This window comes from Camelus ferus, chromosome 23 (genome assembly GCF_009834535.1).
Source record: "Camelus ferus isolate YT-003-E chromosome 23, BCGSAC_Cfer_1.0, whole genome shotgun sequence".
In the NCBI taxonomy this organism is placed as follows: Eukaryota; Metazoa; Chordata; class Mammalia; order Artiodactyla; family Camelidae; genus Camelus; species Camelus ferus.
The window spans coordinates 31,465,375-31,485,726 of NC_045718.1; the positions used below are offsets into that span (position 1 = coordinate 31,465,375).

General features: G+C 53.5%; 1 protein-coding gene across 1 annotated transcript in view; it reads right to left on the reverse strand.

The window, feature by feature from the left end:
• CAPN2 (calpain 2) overlaps window positions 1-20,352 on the reverse strand; it is a 48,985-nt gene that overhangs the window by 7,979 nt on the left and 20,654 nt on the right. The window contains exons 3-15 of the mRNA XM_032466623.1: window positions 15,516-15,634; window positions 14,877-15,010; window positions 13,573-13,741; window positions 12,344-12,427; window positions 10,831-10,916; window positions 9,883-9,957; window positions 9,010-9,170; window positions 6,922-7,091; window positions 5,238-5,249; window positions 4,005-4,216; window positions 2,064-2,100; window positions 1,460-1,525; window positions 126-183 (exon numbers count right to left, since the gene is read on the reverse strand). Coding sequence (XP_032322514.1) covers window positions 126-183; window positions 1,460-1,525; window positions 2,064-2,100; window positions 4,005-4,216; window positions 5,238-5,249; window positions 6,922-7,091; window positions 9,010-9,170; window positions 9,883-9,957; window positions 10,831-10,916; window positions 12,344-12,427; window positions 13,573-13,741; window positions 14,877-15,010; window positions 15,516-15,634 — 1,383 coding nt within the window. The remainder of the gene's footprint in view (window positions 1-125; window positions 184-1,459; window positions 1,526-2,063; window positions 2,101-4,004; window positions 4,217-5,237; window positions 5,250-6,921; window positions 7,092-9,009; window positions 9,171-9,882; window positions 9,958-10,830; window positions 10,917-12,343; window positions 12,428-13,572; window positions 13,742-14,876; window positions 15,011-15,515; window positions 15,635-20,352) is intronic.

Sequence of the window (20,352 nt, forward strand, 5' to 3'; positions counted from 1 at the left end):
TTTACGGGGCAGCAGGTGTGGCGGTTCAGCCACAGGAGCCAAGATGTGGAAGGGGAAGGACTCCCGCGTCCTCTCACCTCCCAGCCCCAGGAGCAGGATGAGGGTTGTAAGGAGGGGATACTTACGCTTTGCTAGAACTCTTCTCAGGATTGTCTGCAACTCAAAGGCAGAAATCTCTGCATCCTGCGGACGTGCAAGCAGAGCATCGTTAGTGGCTCCCTGGGGGCCACAGGTGGCGGAGCAGCAAACATGAAATGGTGCCTGCTCCGGCCACGCCCTGTGAGGTGCGTGAGTCTGGGGTCTGCATTTCTCACAAGCCCCCCGGAGATGCTGCTGCTGCCCCAGCCCGCACTGCCACAGCCCGAGTTTTAGATAGTGTTTCGCTGTGCAGTGTGCTCTAGGCAGAGCTCAGCCACCGCTCCTTTGCTGTAGGGAATAGAGTCAATTTTCCGCTCCACCCATGTTTGTGGTCTTTTGACTTAGTTCTCGACTCCATTCCTCCCACCCAGCCACCTTCCTTTACACCCCAGATCCGGCTTCCTGGAAAGCTGGTTAGAACTGGCTGTCTCCAGGAGCCGGCCCGGCGCTTTGTCTGTGGCCCCTTAGGCCAGGGCTCCTCCCAGGTGGTGCAGGTGCCTCTCCTCACTCACACCACGTGGAACTGGGGGACACGCCCCGTTATTTACGACCAAAATTGACTGTAGTCATTTGTTCCTTCTTGAGGTATGCGGGCATGTGGCGGGGTGGGGGTGGGGGGGTGAGTGTAAATGTCCCCAGTTGGTGGGGAAGTCTGTCTTTGTGATGCCCCTTCCCCTGAGAAACCGGGGAGGGGGGCGGGGGTGGGGGGGCAGGCAGGTGGAGGTGTGCAGTGGTGGCATGTGCTTCAGCATGCTGATGAGGAGGCCCAGGTGAGCTGGATGGTGAACACCGGACAGAGCCAGAGTCCTCCATAGAATGGAGGAGAATGACTTTTTAAAGTTGCTGGGAAGAAAGAGGCTGGAATAACTTTGTAGCAGATGGAAGCCTAAATGGCTGAGGTTTTTGTTTTCTTTTTAAGAACAGGGAAGTCTAACGTATTCTTGCTGCATCCATGATTTAAAGTCCTCCGTCACCTCAAATAGTTTTGTGGAAATCAAGAAGGGGCCGAGTTCCATGTCTCAGCTGCAGTGGAACAGAGCAAATAACAGCCATATGGTGAGGCCCAGGGGTCCCAAGGCCAGAGGAACACAGCGCTGGAACCCACCAGAAAATGGAGGCCCCTGGCCAAGGGCAGAGGTCCTGGGGTGGGGCAGGGGACAGAGGCAACGAATCTGAGCAGAAATCCTGGTTACATTTGCAACTCCTCTTTGCCGTCATTCAGTTTGTTTCCTTTCTCCCCTTAAATGGAAGTCTTCAGGACAGACTGTCTTCCCCTTTGCATCCAGCAGGGTGCGTAACACTGAGGTTTGGGGACACTTACCTCCCCTGCCAACTGGGCAAACAGCCTCCGGAATCCATCATCGATGTCGTCCTCACTGACGTCGTTCTGGGAGGCGAGGCACAGATGTGAGACGCAGTGGACCAGCAAGGTGGCTTCCCCCTGCCCACAGTTACCCTCTCCCCCTCTCTCGGGCCTAAATTCTATGGTTACTGGGATCGAGACACAGGATGGTATGAGGAATTAGTAAAAAAATTCCCGAGTTGTATCTCTCAAAGCCCTTCAGGATTTACTGCTGAGTCACAACTCCTGGAACTCTAGGGGATCTGAGAAATCTCATCACCCAGTGCTTCCGTTTGATCGATGAGCAAACCCACGTCCAGAGAGGGGAGTGGCAAGAACCTCCACTGATCAGTGCAGCCGGGTGTCTCATCCTCCACGGCCCCCACGTGCACATGAGTGACCTCCCAGGGACCGCACAGCCAGGGCAGGGGCTCCAGACTCCCAGGCCAGGGCTGCATCCTTCGTTTCATGCTGTGTTCATCACGTCCTAGGGGCCTCCTAAGCCCTTGGGATTATTTTCTGCTTCTCTGCTCCTGGGTTGTTCAGGACAGAGTGTGGGTAGAATTCAAGGGGTTACAAGTACCTCTTCAAGGTTGGCCTCGATTTCATCGTCGACAGCCCTGGAAACAGAAGGAAACTGTGGGTTACTGGAAGGGAGGGGAGGGCGCAAAGGGAGTGTTGCAGAAGTCATTGCTAAAATGGATCTGTGACATTAAACCCAGCATGGGGTGGGCACAGGGGTCTTCTCTGCATAGCAAGTGCCTGTGATAACATGTCCCCTGCAGCAGAAATAAAGCAGAAACGATCTAAGGAAGTGTCGTGGCTGGAACAATCTGCAGAGCCCCGCGTCCCGCAGTGCTGGTGCCCTGGACGACTCACTCAGTTCCTGGCTTTGAGGAACAGCTTTTAGATTCCATTCGAAACACTCTGTGCCATCATAAATGTCCACACTGAGGACCACGCAGTGCACACTGCTGCCTGCTCACTCTGCTGAGGGCTGGAGAAGGCAGGCGGTGGGGAGGCCATGGGTGATTTCAGCTGAAGCTTGGGCGGTGGTTAGTTTATCCCACACTCAGTCCTGTGTGCAGAGCTGGGTCCTCTGCTCCCCAGTGAGGGAAGTAAGGTTCAGGAGGGTCTTCCTCAGGCCCCCTCGGATCCCAGACTAGGCCACCCAGAGACCCCTCTGCAGTGCTGACACCTCGCAAAAAGGGTAAGGGGACTTCTTGGTGCCGCTAGCTGGACTCAGCATTCATATCCTGGGACAAGGAAGGAGACAACTTTGAGGGGCAGGACAGGATGTCCTGTCGGGGTCGGGAGCTCCCCCGGCCAACAGGAGAGCTAGGGGGGCTGAGGCCTCCCTGGGACGGCGGTGTGGTTGGCAGGGAGGGAGAGGACTGAGGCTGACACAGGACAGTGTCATCCCAGTGTCACCAAGTCCTGTTCCCATTTCCTTGTCAGTAAGGACTGTAGGCTGAACACACCAGGCTCCCTCCAAGGATCCTTCTGCTGAAGCTTGCCACGGGGAAGGGCCGTGCTCTCAGCTGCAAGCAAGACCCTTCCCATGATAAGCTTCAGCACAAAGAGAGAGCCTGTCAGAGGCAGGAGGGCTGCAGCCACGAGGCAGGGATGCTATAGGTTTGCGGCGGCCAGGCGCCATCTCCTCGCCTTAACAGCACCCCGGTTTTCTCGAGGGAAGTTATTTCTCTGCCGTGTACTGTGCTGGACCATGGGTAACCCTGCTCCTCCCTCCCCCCCACTGCCCCCTCCCCACTCCAGACGGGCTCAGAGAGGCCGTGGACACCCTCTGCTGGGTCTCTGGATCTCAGCTCTGGGCCCAAGGTCAGAGGGGACAAAGCAGTGGCCATGCCCCCTGCTTCCCACACCCCGGCCCCACAGTGAGTCCTTGGTCCCTGCTCTTCCTCGTCCTGCCACTCAGCCTTCCATCAGTTCTAGACAGTTCCATGGCCTTCCGGTAAATCTGCTGCTTCAGTTGCCCAAGGCTGATTATCAAGCAGGCAAATGCCCTACTGCAGAAGCCATGTGAATTGAGGCCGTACTGACAGTGGTATCGGCCAAAAAGGGTCCCCAAACAGCTGGGATCCAGTGAGGAAGGGGGAGGACCTGGAGGCCTGGTGACTGTGACGGAGAGCGATGCTAGAAAGCTTTGAGGGGCCACGGAGACCGTCACTTACACCCGTGGCCTTGCCCGGCCACTGGACTGGGAGGGCAAGGATTCTGCCAGCACTGCCCCAAATGACAGGCGTTCCAGCTGTGAAATTAGATTCTGCATCTTGCTTTTCAACAACCCCTTTCTAATCAAAAACAGCCTGAGTGGCTCTTTTCTTGGCTCACCTGAGTACAACACTAAAGGTCTTCAATGCCTCAAATGCCCACACTGGGCCCGAGAAGCGGGCAGGTGGTGCAGAGAAGGAAGCTGAGGTTCGGGGCAGTAAGGTCCCGGGTGGGCCAGGGACGGGTGGGCAGGCGGGACGAGGGGTGGGGAGGAGGGGGTGGAGCCACCTACTGGTAGTCGGCTTTCTTCTCGGAGAAGACCCGGATGCAGAAGTCCCCGTCCTTGTTGGGCTCAAAGGTGGACGGCACGAGGATGTACTCGCCCGGGGGCAGCTTGAAGCGGTTGAGCACCTCGCGCAGGTTGATGAAGGTGTCCGACCGCTCCCGCGCTCTGTGCGTCAGGAAGAAGTTTTTGCTGAGGTGGATGTTGGTCTGTCCAGTCAGCTGGTGAAGAAACGGGAACAAGTGGGAGGGGAGGCCAGAAAGGGCTCCAGGGCCCCGTCCTTTTCACTCATCCAGATAAAAGGGCTCCAGCAACAATGTCTGGACCGTCTGAGCTAAAAAGCAAACTTTCTACCCCAAACAAGAAATGCCCACTGAGGAACTAGGCGGCACGGGCGACGGGGTCCCCGCGTCCACCTGCCACTTGGACATAGGTCCTCGGCCTTCCTCTAACCACTCAGGGACATTATTGTGCGTCAGGGATCCGCTCAGTTCCCTGTGGCGTAGACACATTGACAGAGCAAACTGCACCAGAGCGAGAAGGGGGCTCTGCTTCCAAACCCATGCACAGTCTGACCACGGCATCCACAAAGGCCCAGCAGGCCACCATCCGCGCTGTCCTGGGTGTCAACTTGAATAGCTGTGGCCTTTAAAGACACACACCGCTACTGTGCGTCTCACCTTATCGGTTAACCCTACCTGCGGGCCTACTAAGTGCTCTCACATAATTCAGTGCATCCCAACAGCTTGACAAGGTGGATGGCTGACCAGTTATATGGAAGAAGAAACTGAAGTACAGAGAGGATAGGATAATTGTCCAAGGTCACACAGCCTGCAAATGGCAGAGCTGGGAATTGGGTCCAGGCCTCTTCCTTTGTTTCCTCATCTCTGTAACACAACCTGTGGGCTCACCATTTGCCTTCAGGCTTGTGGAAGAGCAATACAGGACTCCGAGAGGAGCCTCCTGCAGTCCCGGACCATGGGTCCTCCGCCCGGGACTAAATGCGGCCCTGCTGGCCCCGGGGAAGCAGCTCAGACCCCAGGGACTCCCCAAGGCGCCTCACCCTGAGCTCAGACACCAGGATAAAGGACCTGAGCAACCTCCCTGGGCCCAGAGTGGGTGGGGACTCATCCTTCATGGCCACCAGCAGGCTTCACAAGACCCCTGAGCCAGCAGTCTAAGCCTTTGACTTGTTGGTGAACCTGAGCCCCCAGGGACGAGACTGACTCGTGGGAGACGTACCTCCTCCGGAACCTGCAAATAAAGGAGAACACGCTTAATTCAGACTCTGGAAAAGCTCCAGGAAGAAATGTCCCCACTGAGGTGGTCTCCTTGGCTACTCCCCTTTCTCTGCAGCTTTAGCAATATTAACTAAGCTTAGGTAGTAATTATTTTCTCAGGAACTCAAAGCATTCCTACATTAAAAAAAAGTATGATCCAGTAATAACGTAGATGAACTCTTAGTAATATTCCTAATTTATAGAGCATGAAACCGAGGCATGGAGCTGTGAAGTGACCTGTCTAAGGTCACCCAGCCACCTGTAGCAAAGCCCCCCCCCCCCCCGGGGAAAGCAGGTCCATGCCATTGGAGGAAGCAGCACAGGGAGGTGGGTGCACTCTGGGCTAGGAACTAGCAGGTGTTGGGTCTAGGCTTCCGTTGGCCACATCTGTGTTTTCTCGGGCAAGTCATTTCCCTTCCCTGGCCTCAGTTTCCTTGTCTCTAAAATGGGACCAAACCAGCTCTGAAAGCTCCTGGGTGGATTTCCAAGCCTGTGAAGTGGTGGGAATGTTGGGCTGTGTGTCACAATTCAGTCTGCATAATCCTTGCAGCTATGCTGTCCCAGATCTGAAGTCCTCAGCTCCTGTTTCAGAGACTGAGGAGCTTGGACTCATGTGCATTTGGGGGAGTGCTCCACTTCTGGGTGGGTGAACAGGTAGATGGTTGGCCCATGGGTGGCAGCCATGTTGCCCTGATGAGTGAGCACAGAGAGCCTTCTCCCCTGACATTGGGTCTGACTCCTATGTGGTATGCTGGGAACCCAGCTCTTGGGATCTGGTGGGAGCCCTGATCTGTAGTATTTGCTTATTTCCACGGTGTAAATACTGCCCCCTCTCTACCATGGTCATTTTCAGGCTGTCAATGTGCCCTTACTGAACGTGGGGCTGGGAAGAGTGGGCTAACTCTAGTACAGCAAAGTGAACCCCACTTCGGTGGCTTCTCCCACTGCTCAGCCCAGGCCAGGAGCGGCTCTTCGCTGTGCTGTGGGAGTAGGGAGGGTGCCGGGCCCCGCAGCATGCCCCCGGGGGTAGACGTGGCAGTAATGTCGCTGCCCTCTGACTGCGGCTGAGCTGGGCTTTTCTTCAATTTGGTTCAGACTGAAAGGATCTGTGGGCAGTGAGTGTCTGTATGGGGAGCGGGGCTCCAGCCTACAGAGCCCTGGGGGGAGCCTATGACCAACCGTTCCGCTGCCCTGAGTGCTCCACCATCCAGACCAGCCACTCTGCTGAGCTCTGACCAGCTGGACCTGTTGCCCCAGTTCCTGCCCTCACAATGGCTCCTGAGGTGGTCCAGTATACTCTGTACTCAGCTTAAGTCTCTTCTGTTCTTTGGAGACTGGTGGCTAATCAGAGTGCTAGGTCTGGGGGACATGAGACGGGACGTGGAGGCCATTAGAAAGAGTAGGACTCCCAGGAAGCTGGCTGCAGGGGAGGCAGGGGGCTCGTGGTGACACAAGCCAGCTGCAGGGACCTCCTTGCATGACTTCTAAGACTGGCCTGGCCTGTGGCTTTGCTCTTCCTTGGCCAAGCTCCCGGTGTGGGGTCCTATTTCTGGGTCTGCCTTCAGGATTGGCCTTCCTTGAGGTGCTGAGAGGAGCCAAGTAGGAGGGGAAGGTGGAGCCCATGCCCCGTGGCTGCCCTCCGGTACCTCGTAGATGCCGAAGCCAATGGTGTGCATGTCCTCGCCCATCTTCCTCTGCCGCCGCCGGTGCTTCTGGATGAGGCCCACCAGGAAGGTGCAGCCGCTCTCCCCGTCCTCCTGGTCCTCGTCCTCCTCCTCCAGCTTGATAACGTACTGAGGGTTCATCCAGAAAGTATCTGCAGCCAGAGAAGGGCCAGGGTCAGTCACCCAGCACGCAGGAGCCCAGCCCGAGCTGGTGTGCACAGGGAGGAGGCGCTGAGGCGGCCCTGGTCTCAGGGGCTGGAGGCTGCCGGGGAGGGATGAAATGGGGACGATGGAGTGGCGAGAGGCTGCGGCACAGAGGAGCCAAAGGCCAGGACTATCAGTAGCCTGTCAGGAGGGGAACAGGCAAGGAACAGCGGAGGGCTGTGGGCTTGTCTGAATCTCAGGGGAACCGAGATTTGAAACTCCCCTTGGCCCATGTTCAGTTCTCTCCCACCTGCCCTCAGGCTGGCTGGGCTCGGGGGCATTTCTCACCTGGGAACAGGGGGCTGGAGCTGAGGGGCAGGTCCCCTTTGGCTCGGCTGCAGCGTCTCATCATGGTACCCTCTCCCACCAGGCTCTAATGTGGGGTCAGAGATGGGCCAGCCGGCCTGGACAGGGAGACTGGAGACTAGCTCCGCACCCTTCTCAGTGAACCCGGGGGCCAGGAATATCCTGTGCACAATTTCAACCTCTTGTTCTGTGTCCCTGTCCTTTTGGGCCTGTCCCCTTGCCCGCTCCCAGGTGTCTCTGCCCTCCCCACTTTCAAAACCTGTTTACAGGATGAAGCTGAGATTCATTCACGTTTAAGGCTAATTAATGGGGTGACATTCTAATTGTGGAAATAAAGGCATCACCTAGTACAGGGATTAGCAAACGATGGCTCTATGGGCTGCTGGCTCCCTGTACTTACACATAAAGTTTTATTAGAACACAGCCACGTGCATTCATGTAAGTACCGCTGCCTTCAGCTACAGCAAGAGTTGCATAGTTGCCATAGAGACTGAATGGCCCACAGAGCCCAAAGTGTTACTATCTGGCCTTTAAGAAAGAGTTTGCCGACCCCTGATCGAGTGGGGAGGGGAGGCAGTCGTGTCTGAGGCAGATCACCACCCCAGCACCTCTGGAACTTGCTTGGTGGCTGCACACTTGAGGTGAAGGATTAAAAGCACCAGAGCTGGAGGTACCAGTCAGCTAGCCCCAGTCTGCCTACTTGCTCTGTGGCCCAGGCGTGCCACTTAGAGCCTCAGTCTCCTCATCGGTAACAGAGAATCAATATACGACCATGACTTTTCACTGTAATACTGAAAGACTGATTCCACAGTCAGCTGCCTGGGTTCAAATCCCAGGCACAGCCAAGGCTGTGCTGCCTTGGGCAAGTCACTTAATCTCTCCAAGCCTTAGTCCCCTCATCTTAAAGATGGAGATGATAATAAAATGCCTGCCCCAGAAGTCTTTTGTGAAGATCAAGTGGAGTAATATATTAATGGATCACTTAGCCCAGCTCCTAGTGCCCAATGTATGATCCATAGTTGGCCCATGTCATCACGAGGAGATAATTTCTGAGGAGGAGAGGGCAGGGAAGGACTGGGCCACCAAGGCAGAAGAGTCAGGGGGAACCAACAAAGGATAAACCAGAGGAGAAATCCTCACCCCCATCTGAGCAGGGCCCTGTCAACATTTGCTGAGTGAACGGAGCACAAGAGGGTTGCCAGGCAACCACCAGGGAAGGCCTGGATGTGCAGAGGCCCAGGGGGTGAGGTCTCCCTGCTGGGTAGCCTGCCTGGGCTTCAGGGGGATAAAGCAGCCCACGGGCACAAAGCGGGATCAGCACTGCCTCAGTGGGTGTGGCAGATGCTGCGGCATCAGTGAATCTGGGGTCTGGAAGGGACATCACAGAAACAGCACATCTTGGGTTCTGCCCAGGTAGGAAAGCAGGTGGTGCAGAAGAGAAGGGGCCAGGGGACTCAGAAGGGGGTTGAGATGGAGACTCAGGGAGAGGAGGCAAAGGGCCCCAGCAGGCAGAAGCAGCTGGGCTGGGGTACAGCACAGCAGGGTGGGGCGGGGCCGTACTCGGGTAGTTCCTGCAGCCGCCCGCGGTGGAGCCCCGCCTCCAGTTCCCGTCCATCTTGCTGAGTTTCCACTTCTTATAGGTGTCACTGGTGAGCGTGTCGGGGGTCAGGTTACAGATCTCCAGGCGGGAATAGTGCCTCAGGAAATCGCTGAAGGACATCCTGGCAAAAGCAGGGACCCGGCATCCTGGTTAGCAGAGGACACGCCGTTGAGCCTGGACCTTTCACCCAAGGCTAGACCAGGAGCCGGTCGAGGCCGGGCAGAGCAGCTAGGAGACAGCACCTCGCAGCCACATGGCCACCAGGTTGGCAATTGGAAGGCACCAATTCCAGCCCTGGCGCTGCCACCTTCTAGCTGCGTGACTTTGAGCAAGTTACTTAATCCTCTCTGCAGCTCAGAACTCTCATCTGTAAAGACAGGAGCCATGTGTGTCAAGCGAGGCAACAGAAAGGACCTCATCTGGTAAAATGCCGGCCGTGTACAGACACAGGGGCTCCCAGAGCGGCACAGATGCACCCGCCTAGGCCCGTCACTGCTCTCTAACGGACTGGGTTCTTGAGGCGTTGGGATGACTCTAGGAACGGGTTGAGAGGAAGGCCCTTCTTTCCCTTGTTTTCTTCTGGGATCTGAACATGACTGCTAGGTTCCTCTTAGCCTTCTCTGTGAAGCTGCTTGGCTTTGAAACCCCATTGTTGAGATAGACAAATCGAAGGGGTTCAAGAACTTTTTCTGTTCAGGGTCTTACAGTGAATTTAAGGCAACAGCAAAACCAGGATCCCACGCCCCTGCGCCCTCAACATGATAATCTCACTAATTTTCTAGTAAAGATCACTGGGGAGACACCTCTTTCCTTGAAGCCTCCAACAACCTTACCAGAACTCCCCGTCTTCGTGACATCTGGTCAGCGTTTCCCTCACCTCCGGGTCGATAGTGTTCCAGTTTGGGCAGCTGGAAAACCAAGCAATGGGAGAGGCATTAGAAACTAGTGTAGGGGGAGGACTTCTCCCCAAGATGCCCCCAAAACCAGGACTGAGGACACGCTCCCTCACTGGAGGGCGCAGACCCCAGTCAGGGAGGGAAGCAATGCACATGTGCCTAAGAGATGCAGGGAGCAAGGTGAGAGGATACGTTATCCTGGAAGACAGTGGCCAGGAAGAGCCAGGAATGAACACAGCTCATCAGAGAGACATGGGGCAGCACCAGTGGCCTGGACTGAGATAGGCCTGGTAGCTCTTTTACGAGCTGATTGAGATCTGCTGGGGACCCACTCCTCTTGGTCTCTGCAGCTGACCTGGAGGCCCTGGCGGCTCTCTCTGTCATGGCAGAGGCTGCCTGGGAGTTGGCCACAGAGAGGGTGGAAGGATGTGGGTGCCAGGCTGTGCAGGAGGATGGAGGAGAGGAGCAGAGGAAGACAATGAGAGAAGCCCTGGGAAGCCCCACTCAGAAGCCCTGGACATCAACAGAGGGACTTCTGTCCGGTCTCAGGCACAAAGTTTACACCCTTGGAACAGAAGGAGTGTCCGGGGGAGGAAGGGTGTATTGTTCCCCTGAGGTCCAATAGCAGATGGACTCTGAGCTAGGGAAGGGGTGAACCATGGGGCGATGAAAGGAAGAGCATCTCAGGAGCCCCGGGTCTGGGAATGGCACCCAGATGGCTGTAGCGCACTGGTTAAGTCTGTAGCGGGGCCACCTGCTCCCACTTGGGGCGGCCTATGCTCTCAGGTTTACTCCTCAGCGCAGCCTCCATGCCCTCTCTCCTCACTTCCCCGGAGCCTCCCAGGCAGAGCGCCCCAGCCCAGGCGCCAGCCCCACCCTCCTCACTTGTCGTTCCACTGCCCGGTCCACTCGACCTCTCCCCAGGGGTTCCGGATGCGGATCAGCTTCTGCAGGCTGCCTCTACTTTCAACCTGAACAAGGGGTGGGTGAAGGAGAGGAGGGAGATGCTGAGTTCAAGCCAGGCCTGAAGGTTCTCTGGTGCAAAGCCCCCTTCTCCATAAGCCAGGGGTGGAGGGCGTCAAATCCATGTTATAAGAGGGATCACCAAAGGGAGAAGCACTTGACCCCAGACTCTCAAAGCTGCTCAGCTTTGGCAGCTCCCAGGATCTGGGCCTCGGAAGACCGGGGCTCTTTAACCTCTGTCCTAAGCCTGAGGCACAAATGCACTTGTTCCAGACTCTGCATTGGGTCTTTGCCTCCGAACCTCAGGTTAACTGACTATAACAGGATGTGCTTTTGTTATGAAGATAAACACTGGTAACAATAAGCAAATACAGTGCATGAGTCTCAACTGAATCCTGGATTGGGGAGAGGAGGGAGTGATATAAAGGACATTTTGGAGCAACCAGGAAAATGTTAATGTGGACTACATATTAGATCACATTATTGAACTGTTTATTTCTTCAGCACGAAGACAGTACTGGGATTAAGTAAGAGAGTGTCCTTATGGGTAGGAGACAAATGCTGAAGTATTTAGGAGTGAAGTATCATGACATTTGCAATTTACTTTAAATTGCTCAGGAAAAAAGACAAAACAGACGTGGAAAATCTTAACCACTGCTGAATCTAGGGAAATAGTAGTTGGACGTTTACTATACTATTCTTTCAACTTTTCTGTAGACTTGAAATTTTTCAAAATAAAAAGATGTATGGGGGGTGTTGAATAAAACAAAGATTCAAGGTTAAAAAAAAAAAGAACACTGGACATGTCAGAAGACCTGGGGTCTCGTCTGGGTTTTGTAAGTAACAGTGAAAGTAGCTGCTTAATAATATTCATAGTAGTAACAGTAACAGCAGCGCCAAGGACCCGCCTGCCTGAACAGCGTGTCAGGTGCAGTCTGAGCGCTTTTCATATATTAACTTGTTTGAATCACCATAACAACCTTACAATGGATATTCTTATTGTTTCTAATTTGAATTTGAGGAAACTAGGGGGCAGAGAGGTTAAATAACTGCCCAGGCTGCACAGCTGACAAGAGGAACATTTAGATTTGAACACTAATTGGTGCACTATAATGCTTTTGTGAGCTCAAATATGAAAGGATAAAGCACTACACAGATGCAGAGTGTTGTTCCGCTGTTTCCAGCTGGTCCTGAAGAGTGAGGCAATTCTACAGCCGAGTGGAACAGAGCGCCTGGGGCCGAGCCGGCGGCCAGCAGAGGGCAGTGTGCGGCGGCGGCTCGGGGAGTGCCGGCCAGTCGCTGGCAATGAACTTCAGGAATGCGGGGCCTGCTGGGGAACATGGGGGCCCCACCCTAGGCAGCCAGGCAAAAATGTGCTCCCCGGGCCACCGTGTGCAGGAAAGAAAGACCCCCGAAGATGCCTGCCGGGCGTTACCTCCTCGGCTCCGGTGACCGAGTACGCGTGCCCCTTCACCAGCTTCTGGAACGTGACGGCCTCCGAGTCCGCAGCGCTGGTGATCTGGAAGGGCAGGAAGAATCAGCGGGGCACGCATCCTGCCTCCTCCCTCCCGCGCTCTCTCGGGTCCTACAACGGGGCCCTGGCCTGGGTCAGGAGGGCGGACGGCGTTCCTGCTGGCAACCGGAGGACCTCCCATAGCTGCTTTCAGGTGCTCACTGTCCATTTACAATCAGACAAAACGCTGAAGGCAGCCCTTCAGGAGAGCAGCGCTGGGCTCACGTGTGCACCGCGCAGACACAAACTTCTGCAGGAAAGGGCACACCACGGAGAGGGGGCTGCTGGGCACCCAGGCAGCTCAGGACACACCTGGACGGCGTCCAGTGGCCCAGGGCGCTGAGCTCCCTGAAGCTGGCCCAGCCCAGCTGCAGGGTTTACGCTAGGACAGTGCTTAGTTGCTGCCTGACTTCAGAGTGTGCCTCTGCTTTGTTAGAACTTCCCCAGTCATTCCTTTCCCCATCTAATCTGATGGAGGTTGTTATTTTTGTCTCAGTAAATGTGTAGAAAGGGTCTTTGCCTCAACACGGTCTGCAGAGAATATCTGAGAATCCCTGCCTGGAGTCAGACAGAGACTTAGGGTCCAGGAGCCAGACTTAGTAACTCTGTCCCCATGGGGACCAGTTCCTGGATAGGACGGGGCTCAGACATTGGGCCCAGCCTTTGCCTGGAGGCTCCTCAGGGACAGGACATCGGGCCCACCTCCCTTCCTCTGGTGAGGTTTGCCTGCAAGGCTAGTATGAGGGGATGGTTCTGTCCCTGGCCTTCTGAAGTCTTCCTACGGGCCCATCAACCCTGCAGCAGTGAAGGGGAAGGCTGTTGGGCTCCAGGCACAGGCCCTGCCGATGTGACAGAAGATGTCTGGGGCGGGGGCCCTCAGGGACCCTGGGGTCTGGAGTGGGGATTTACAGGAGGCTGAGGGTTGTAAGTGGGCTGGAGAGGGAAGGGATGGAGTCACCGTCACCCTCCACCTCCACCCCAGATAGCCTGGCTGCTGCCCAGCCACCCCTGGGTTCCAGGTGATGCACAGCACTGTGGGCAAAGGATGGACTAATGGTGTGGGAAACAAGGGCGGTGGGTTCTTGGGCACTGGTGGAGGCTCACTTTCGCTGGAACAGATGGGGGTTGGGGTCAGGGAGGCCTGGACTTACATCGATGGAGCAGCCAAGGAGAGAGCCCTTCTGCAGAGCCTTCTGGATGATCCTGAACAGGTTGGGTGGGGCCTTCCTTAACTCATACCACTCAGCGATGCCTCCGGTGAAGTCCTCGAAGCCCTCGGTGGTGGCACCCCCCGAGAGTGCTTCGTAACACCCATTGATCCTACAGGAAGGGGAAGATGCAGCTGCCACCCCAGCCGGTGCGGACACTTCTGCTTCTGAAAGTGTCTCCCCGCCCCCCGCCCCATGCCTCCTTCATTGGATGCTCCAGGGACCCTCTGCTTAGTTTCTTGGTTTGTCTCCAACTCAGGGAGCCCATGAGGGCAAAGGACTGTCCCCACAGTTACCACTGCCCCGGTACTTTGCGAAGGTTTTGGAAAATCTCACAGAACCTGAGAGTTGGAAGGACCTGGGCGATTTGTCTGGTACATCCTCCCATATTGATTCTTTCTACATCCCAACAGGAAAGGGGAGGTCTGCTAATTGGCTGTTTGGCATTTATAGCTTAAAAGAAGACAACAGTTCAGTAATGTGAGCAGCTTCCCTGCTGCAGGCACTGTGTTAGGAGGGGCTGGTCGCTCCTCACACTACTATTTAAGTGTGAGACTTAGAAGCAGCTCTCAGGCCCCAGAGTCTCACAGCTGGGTGTGTGAATCCCGGCCCTCCTCTCTGGCAGGGGCTGGCAGGACCAGACATCCTCCTGGTGCCTGAGCTTTCTTTTTCCCAGAGGACACGCAGGCAGCACGGCCAGGACAAGGCCCTTCTGCATCGGGGCTGCTATGGGTGTCCTGCTGAGAATGGGCAGTGCTGAGTGCAGGACAAGCTCGACTCTGGGCAGCCTGGGCGGGGGGGCGCAGCTGGGAGGGCTAGAGGACACCATTTCTAAGCAGCGACACCACATATTCTGGGCAAATTTCCATAATTTTCACATCTCTGCAATGGACAGTTTTGCCCATTGGCAAAAGCTCTTTGCTGTATTTAGCTGACAAGAATGTAACATTATCTGCTAAGGACCTGCCAAGGAAGTAGAGTCCTTCTCAAGGCCAGCACGATCAGTACCGTGGCTTGTTCCTGTGTGTTTGATTAAAAATGGCAAGAGCTGTCATTTATCAGGGCCTAATGGGGCCAGGCACCCTGCATGCAGTATCTCCTTGAATTTAGAGCCCAATTTTGGCCAAAGTAGTCCTTTTATAGAATAGGACTTCTACTCAAAGTAGTCCTTGAACAGTTCCTGTTTTTTTCCCAGAATCCAGGCCGTCTGGGGGCCGGCTGCCCAAGGGAAGGGTGCGGGCACTTACTTGGCGTAGGCCTTCTCCAGCAGCGCGCTCCAGAACTCACTCCCCTCGGCCGAGTGCACGAACAGCAGCTCCCCGTCCTTGGTGGGCAGCCTATCGTCCACCACCACCTCCACCCACTCACCGTACTGCCAGAACTGCGGGGCAAGGGCGGGAAAGGGGGGCCTGGAGGAGGAGCCGGGGGCAGCATGGGGACCCGAGCCTCGGCTGCATCTGGCTCCTTCCTGCCCACGCCCCTTGGCATGGGTTCCACAAGCCCATCCTGGAGGAGGGTCCTCCCTCCCACCCCCTCCTGCAGGTATATCCTCTCTCAGAAACCAGCACAGAGGCCATGCCTACCTCTCCAGCACTCCCGCACCTTATGCTTTTTAAAATACTGCTTCTCATTTACCAGCATAAAAGGAGAAGAGTGAAAGTACCTTAACATTTTTTCTCAGACTCCAAATAATAAACTATTTTTTAAACTTGGGAATTACTTCCTGAGTAGTGCTCTGCCTCCATCCTCCCCACTGCTGTCCTGACAGGGCCCCACATCAGCAGCGGGCCAGGCAGCTCCGTGTCTCCCAATGTCCTTGGTAGAAGAGCATTGTTCCTAGCCCCCAGGGCCTGCTGAGAAGAAGCTTGAGCCAACCTCTAAGTTACCTGGAAGTGGAAGATCCCCGCATAGTTCTCTTGGAAGCTCTGGTCCAGGGGGACGACTCGAGCCAGGATTTCCTCATTCAAGGTGAGGGAGGCGATGGCCGCCAGCAGCCAGCAGTCACCTGTGGACACAGCGCCAAGGAGCTCTCATCTGAGGGGTCCCAGTGCCGGGAGGATGTTACACATCTTATCCCTGCCTCTGGGTGTTTGAAGTCTACCAACACCTCGGTGGGGGGGGGTGTGGGCCCCTTGCAGGCAGGGACAAGGACGGGGGCAGTCAGATGGGCGCTGGTTAGGCAGCCTGGCCTTCCCTGAGCCTCGGAGCCCTCCTCTGTGACCCGTGGGAAACTGTCCGGTAAAGCGCACACCCACTTCACGTGGTCAGAAGCGAGATGGGCGTGGTCACATTTGCCACAACAGGAAAGGCCCGACTGATGGGGAGCCTAGGATGAGGGTGAGGAAGTTTACTCCATTCTTAGGGAATGTAGTTTCCCACAATTTCCCGTGACAATAATAGTAAATAGCCTTAGATGAGTTTGACTTCCATGGTTCGGTTTATTTTTATTCATTGGCAGGTCTATTAAAAATGCTATTGAAGTTCACTGCGATCTTTGAATTCTGCAGACTAAAATTAATGTCCTGACAGCTCTTGAACTAGACCGTCCTGTTAACACTTAGAAATAACAGTCTGTAAATGGCTCTTTGAGGCTTCTGTGCGCTCACCACAACCCCGTGCTAAGTGGAGACACATCCCTCCCTAATCTGCCAGTCAGTAGCCAAAGGAAGTTAAATCCCCTTGCTCCTTTAGTTAGGTGGGGGCTGTGGGTTCACCGTCATTTTCCACTCAGTGGCCATCTCTTTCCTCCTGGCACCACCAAGGACCCTTGTGAGCAGCCAGCTTCCCAGCCTTCTCAGGCTGTGGGGTTTGGGTGGTGTGGACCCTGCCCCCAGTCCCAGAGGTGGGCCCTGCAGCAATCTAGACAGCATGTTCCCTGGCATCAGTGATTGGCTTGGAGAACTTGCTGGAACCAGCCATAGCCAGGGAAGTGTGAGGACACCTTTCTTGGAGCTTTGGGGAGAGTGGAAGCCCTACCATACTGCATGGACTCTATGATGATGTACAGTCTGCTGCTGGTAAAACCATCTTGCTGCTGTGGGAGAGGCAACCTGTCTAAAAGTGGAGGCAACTCAAGAGGAAGAGGGGCTGAGAGCTGGAGAGAAAGAAACTAGGTCCTGGTATCATTGCTGGAGTCCCTGGATCAAGCTGTACCTGAAGCCACAACTGCCTTGGACTTTGCAGTTACATGAACTGATCACTTCCCTATTTCCTTACCCATTAGGCAGGCTACAATTTCCTGCCACTTGACTGCTAGGGGAACTTGGGCAATAGCCAATAGCCATTGGAAGGTTTATGAGGCTCTCTGTGCCAGCTAAGAGCTCTTTGTTCTAAGAGCTATAAGTTCATTATCTCACTTATTTCTCACAACAGCTTTGTGAGGATGGTGCTCTTACCATCTCCATGCTGAAGCTGAGGATAATAAGGCTTAGGAAGTTAAATGCACATGGCCAACAGTAAAACACTACAAAGAAGAGTTTAAAAGGTGTGGTGTTTCTGTTTGTCAGATCTCAGAGACAACCTTTTCGGGTCAAGTAGGTCTTTATATAAACCAGAGACTCTTGGACATGTTGAGAATAGGAGCTTGCAGAGAAACTTAGTGGGGAGAGTTTTTAGCTCTGGCCGTGGGGAAGGAGCCAAGGAGCCCCTGACTGGTCGGGATGGGAGTCTATGCAGAGGAGCTTTCCTGGCTGGATTCCACATGCTGCCTGGTAGGAACCAGACAGTCATGAAAACAGATGACCTTCAGCCCTTCTCTGACCACCCACTGCTCTCTCACTTCCACCTTATCCTACTGTCCATCCTGGAGGGTGATTTCACCAAGTGTCAACTGCTCCTGGAGTCACAAGATCCTCCTTTTCAATCTATTCCTCTTCCTCCAACTTCACATCTTCTGACTTGAGACCTTCTTTGAGAACCTGGAGATGTCTCTGATTCTTATTTTTCTTGAGCTTATTTGAGATTTTCTGGGGATCTTGGAAAATGATTTTGGTCTATCAACACATAGAGGCAGAAATATGGGATAATACGGGCCCTAGTGTAGGAATTTCAGCGACATTAGTCCTGAAACCAGTTACTCCCACGGTTTCCGTGGCTCTTCCATCAAATCCCTGAGCAACCTCAGAAGAGCTGCCCGGTCCACCTGACTCCAGAGTGGCCATCTTACCACCCTCCCAGTTCTGTTTCTTTTGGTACCAAGAGTTGATGCCTTTACATTGCGCGCGTGTGTAGGCATCACACAAGTGTGTCTGCGGGGCTGGCTAGTCGCTGTTGTAGTGTTGGATGTCACAGCTGACTGTGCTGCTATTCATGGGACAATGACTGAATGTATGATGGACTGGTGCCATTTTCTTCCTTTTTTTCTTTTTTTTGTGGGTTAGACATCTAGGTCAGTGCTGGCTGCACAGCTGTCTCAGATTATGGCTCACCATCAGACCTCTCTTGCCACATCCCAGAAATCAGTGGTTGAGCTTCAGGGCTCCCTGTTTTCTTCCTTTGAATCCCAGAGGCATTTATCCCGGTCACCCTGGGAGGAGCAATGTCTCATCTCTCCCAGCCCTTTGGAGAGGACTGATTGCTTTTTTCATCCCCTCCAAGTTAGATTGGAATCTAACTTGTTTCCTCTGAAAGGATTCATAATCCTAGAATCTTTCCTAGATGACAAAACTGTGCCTTTAAGAGATTAAGTTACTTGCTTGAGGTCAAAAGTCCCGGAAAGGGCAGATCAGAGACCAGAATCTGGACTCTTGACTTCTAGTCTGTGCTCCTTCCACCAGAAGGAATAAAAGAAACAAGTAGCTAACATTTTGTATAAGACTTTGCAGTTTACAAAGAACACGGTACACACTTTATTTGATCCTTACAGAACTCTTATGAGGATAAGAGTTCTTATCCTTACTATTATCACCTTTTTTGGATGAAGAAATTGAAGCTCTGGAAATCTGTGTTCTAGACAGCTGGCAAGTTTTGCATGCAAAGCCTCTGAATCCAAATCCTGTGTTTTGTTTAAAAATCATGCTTTGCTACAAATTCCCTTTGGTTAAGAGTATTTGATTCGTTTAACTAGGGAAAGACCTCACTAGGAAGATCCAACTGCAATTCACATTTAAAACTAAGGGGCAACAAGCTGGCAATTTCCTGAAATCCTGTATTATATCTTAATACCCTAATATCCTTGGCTCAGAATTATTAAAACATGTCACCTATCCAATGCAATGTAATTCCCTAAGGCAGCAGGAGGACAGATGGCCTGTCACTGCACAGCAGTGACCCCGGCACTAAGATCACAGCACAGGCAAGAAGAAACAAGAGTTAGATGTATTTCACAGTACTTTTACTGTAATTAAAAAAAAAAAAAGTAAGGTTCAAAGTTTTTCATCAGTTCTCCAAATTCTGGAGTTGAGGGAGACAGAGCCATTTAGAAGAACGTCTTGATTTCTAATAAGGTGGAAGCATTTGAATCCTATTTTATATTTCTGATTTCTTAATTCTCTCCCTCATCCCAAGCAGCGAAATATTTTTAACTAAGTTGAGGAGCTCCCTTACAGAGCCCATTTTTAAAGTTTATTTAATATTTGCTCATATAAGCTTTCTCAGTAGCAAGACCTGAAAATAACAGTTACAGTAGATTACAAGGATGGAGACATACTACGTGCAGGCACCCTGTGCTAAAATGCTTTACATGTGTTGCAGACAAGAAAACAAAGTTGCTTGCTATTTCAGTAAACAATGAATGTTGCCCACCATCAAGCCATTAGCCACTGCAGTGCCGCACCCCAACCCCACCCCCAGTACACCCCATCCCACAGCACATCCTCAGGGGAATTCAGCGTGGAAAAAAACAGGATACTGGCCATATCTAAGGTACATATCTAAGAAATAATTTCAATGAGCCCAGACTCTTGCATCTTCCCACACACAGAATGGTACTACGTTAGCTTGAGATGTCTGTTTTTTCTGACGAGCAGTAATCTTTTGATGTTCAACTACATGTTTTTTTACTTTTGTTTTTCAGCAAAAACTCCTACAGATCCTGCCCCTCCCTTACCATTTGGGGACAGTTCCTCAGAGCTACCTGAGAGGCTGTCTCCCAGGCTATCGTCTCAGTAAAGTCCCCGAATAACTCTCAGCTTCTAGGTTGTGCGTTTTCCTTCAGTCAGCAGTATCATGAAGTGATCTCATTTCATCATCACAAAACAGTTCGAGATAGGTGGGTACAGGTACCACCCTCTGTCACAGGTGAGGGAAGTGAGGCTTGAAGAGTTGGGAAGCTCACCTGAAGGTCCCAGCTAATGAATGGCCATCAGGTTGGTCTGAGCAAAGCACATGCTTTTAATGTATAATCTGAACAGCCTCCGTTCCAAGTTGGTGTCAATTTCTAATTCACCTGGTTCACAGGACACTATCTTGTGGACTTATGTCCTTGAGAGGTGACGCCACTACATTTCAGGATCTGGGCTGCACCGTGTTCTCTCACCAGCTTCCTGCTGGCTCCGCCTGGATGGCAGTGCCTGCATGAGGGTCTTCTCCCCACGTGGAAACCTGTTCTACGCCCTCATCAGTTGTAGACTGCTTCTGTCCCACCCTTCCAGGCTGAGGGTTCAGGTCTACAGTTCTCCCTTCCAAGGTCAGAATCAACCCTTCCTAAAATGATTTATGAAAACCTGTCTCCTGGGGGAGGGTGTAGCTCAAGTGGTAGAGCACATGCTTAGTGGGCACTAGGTC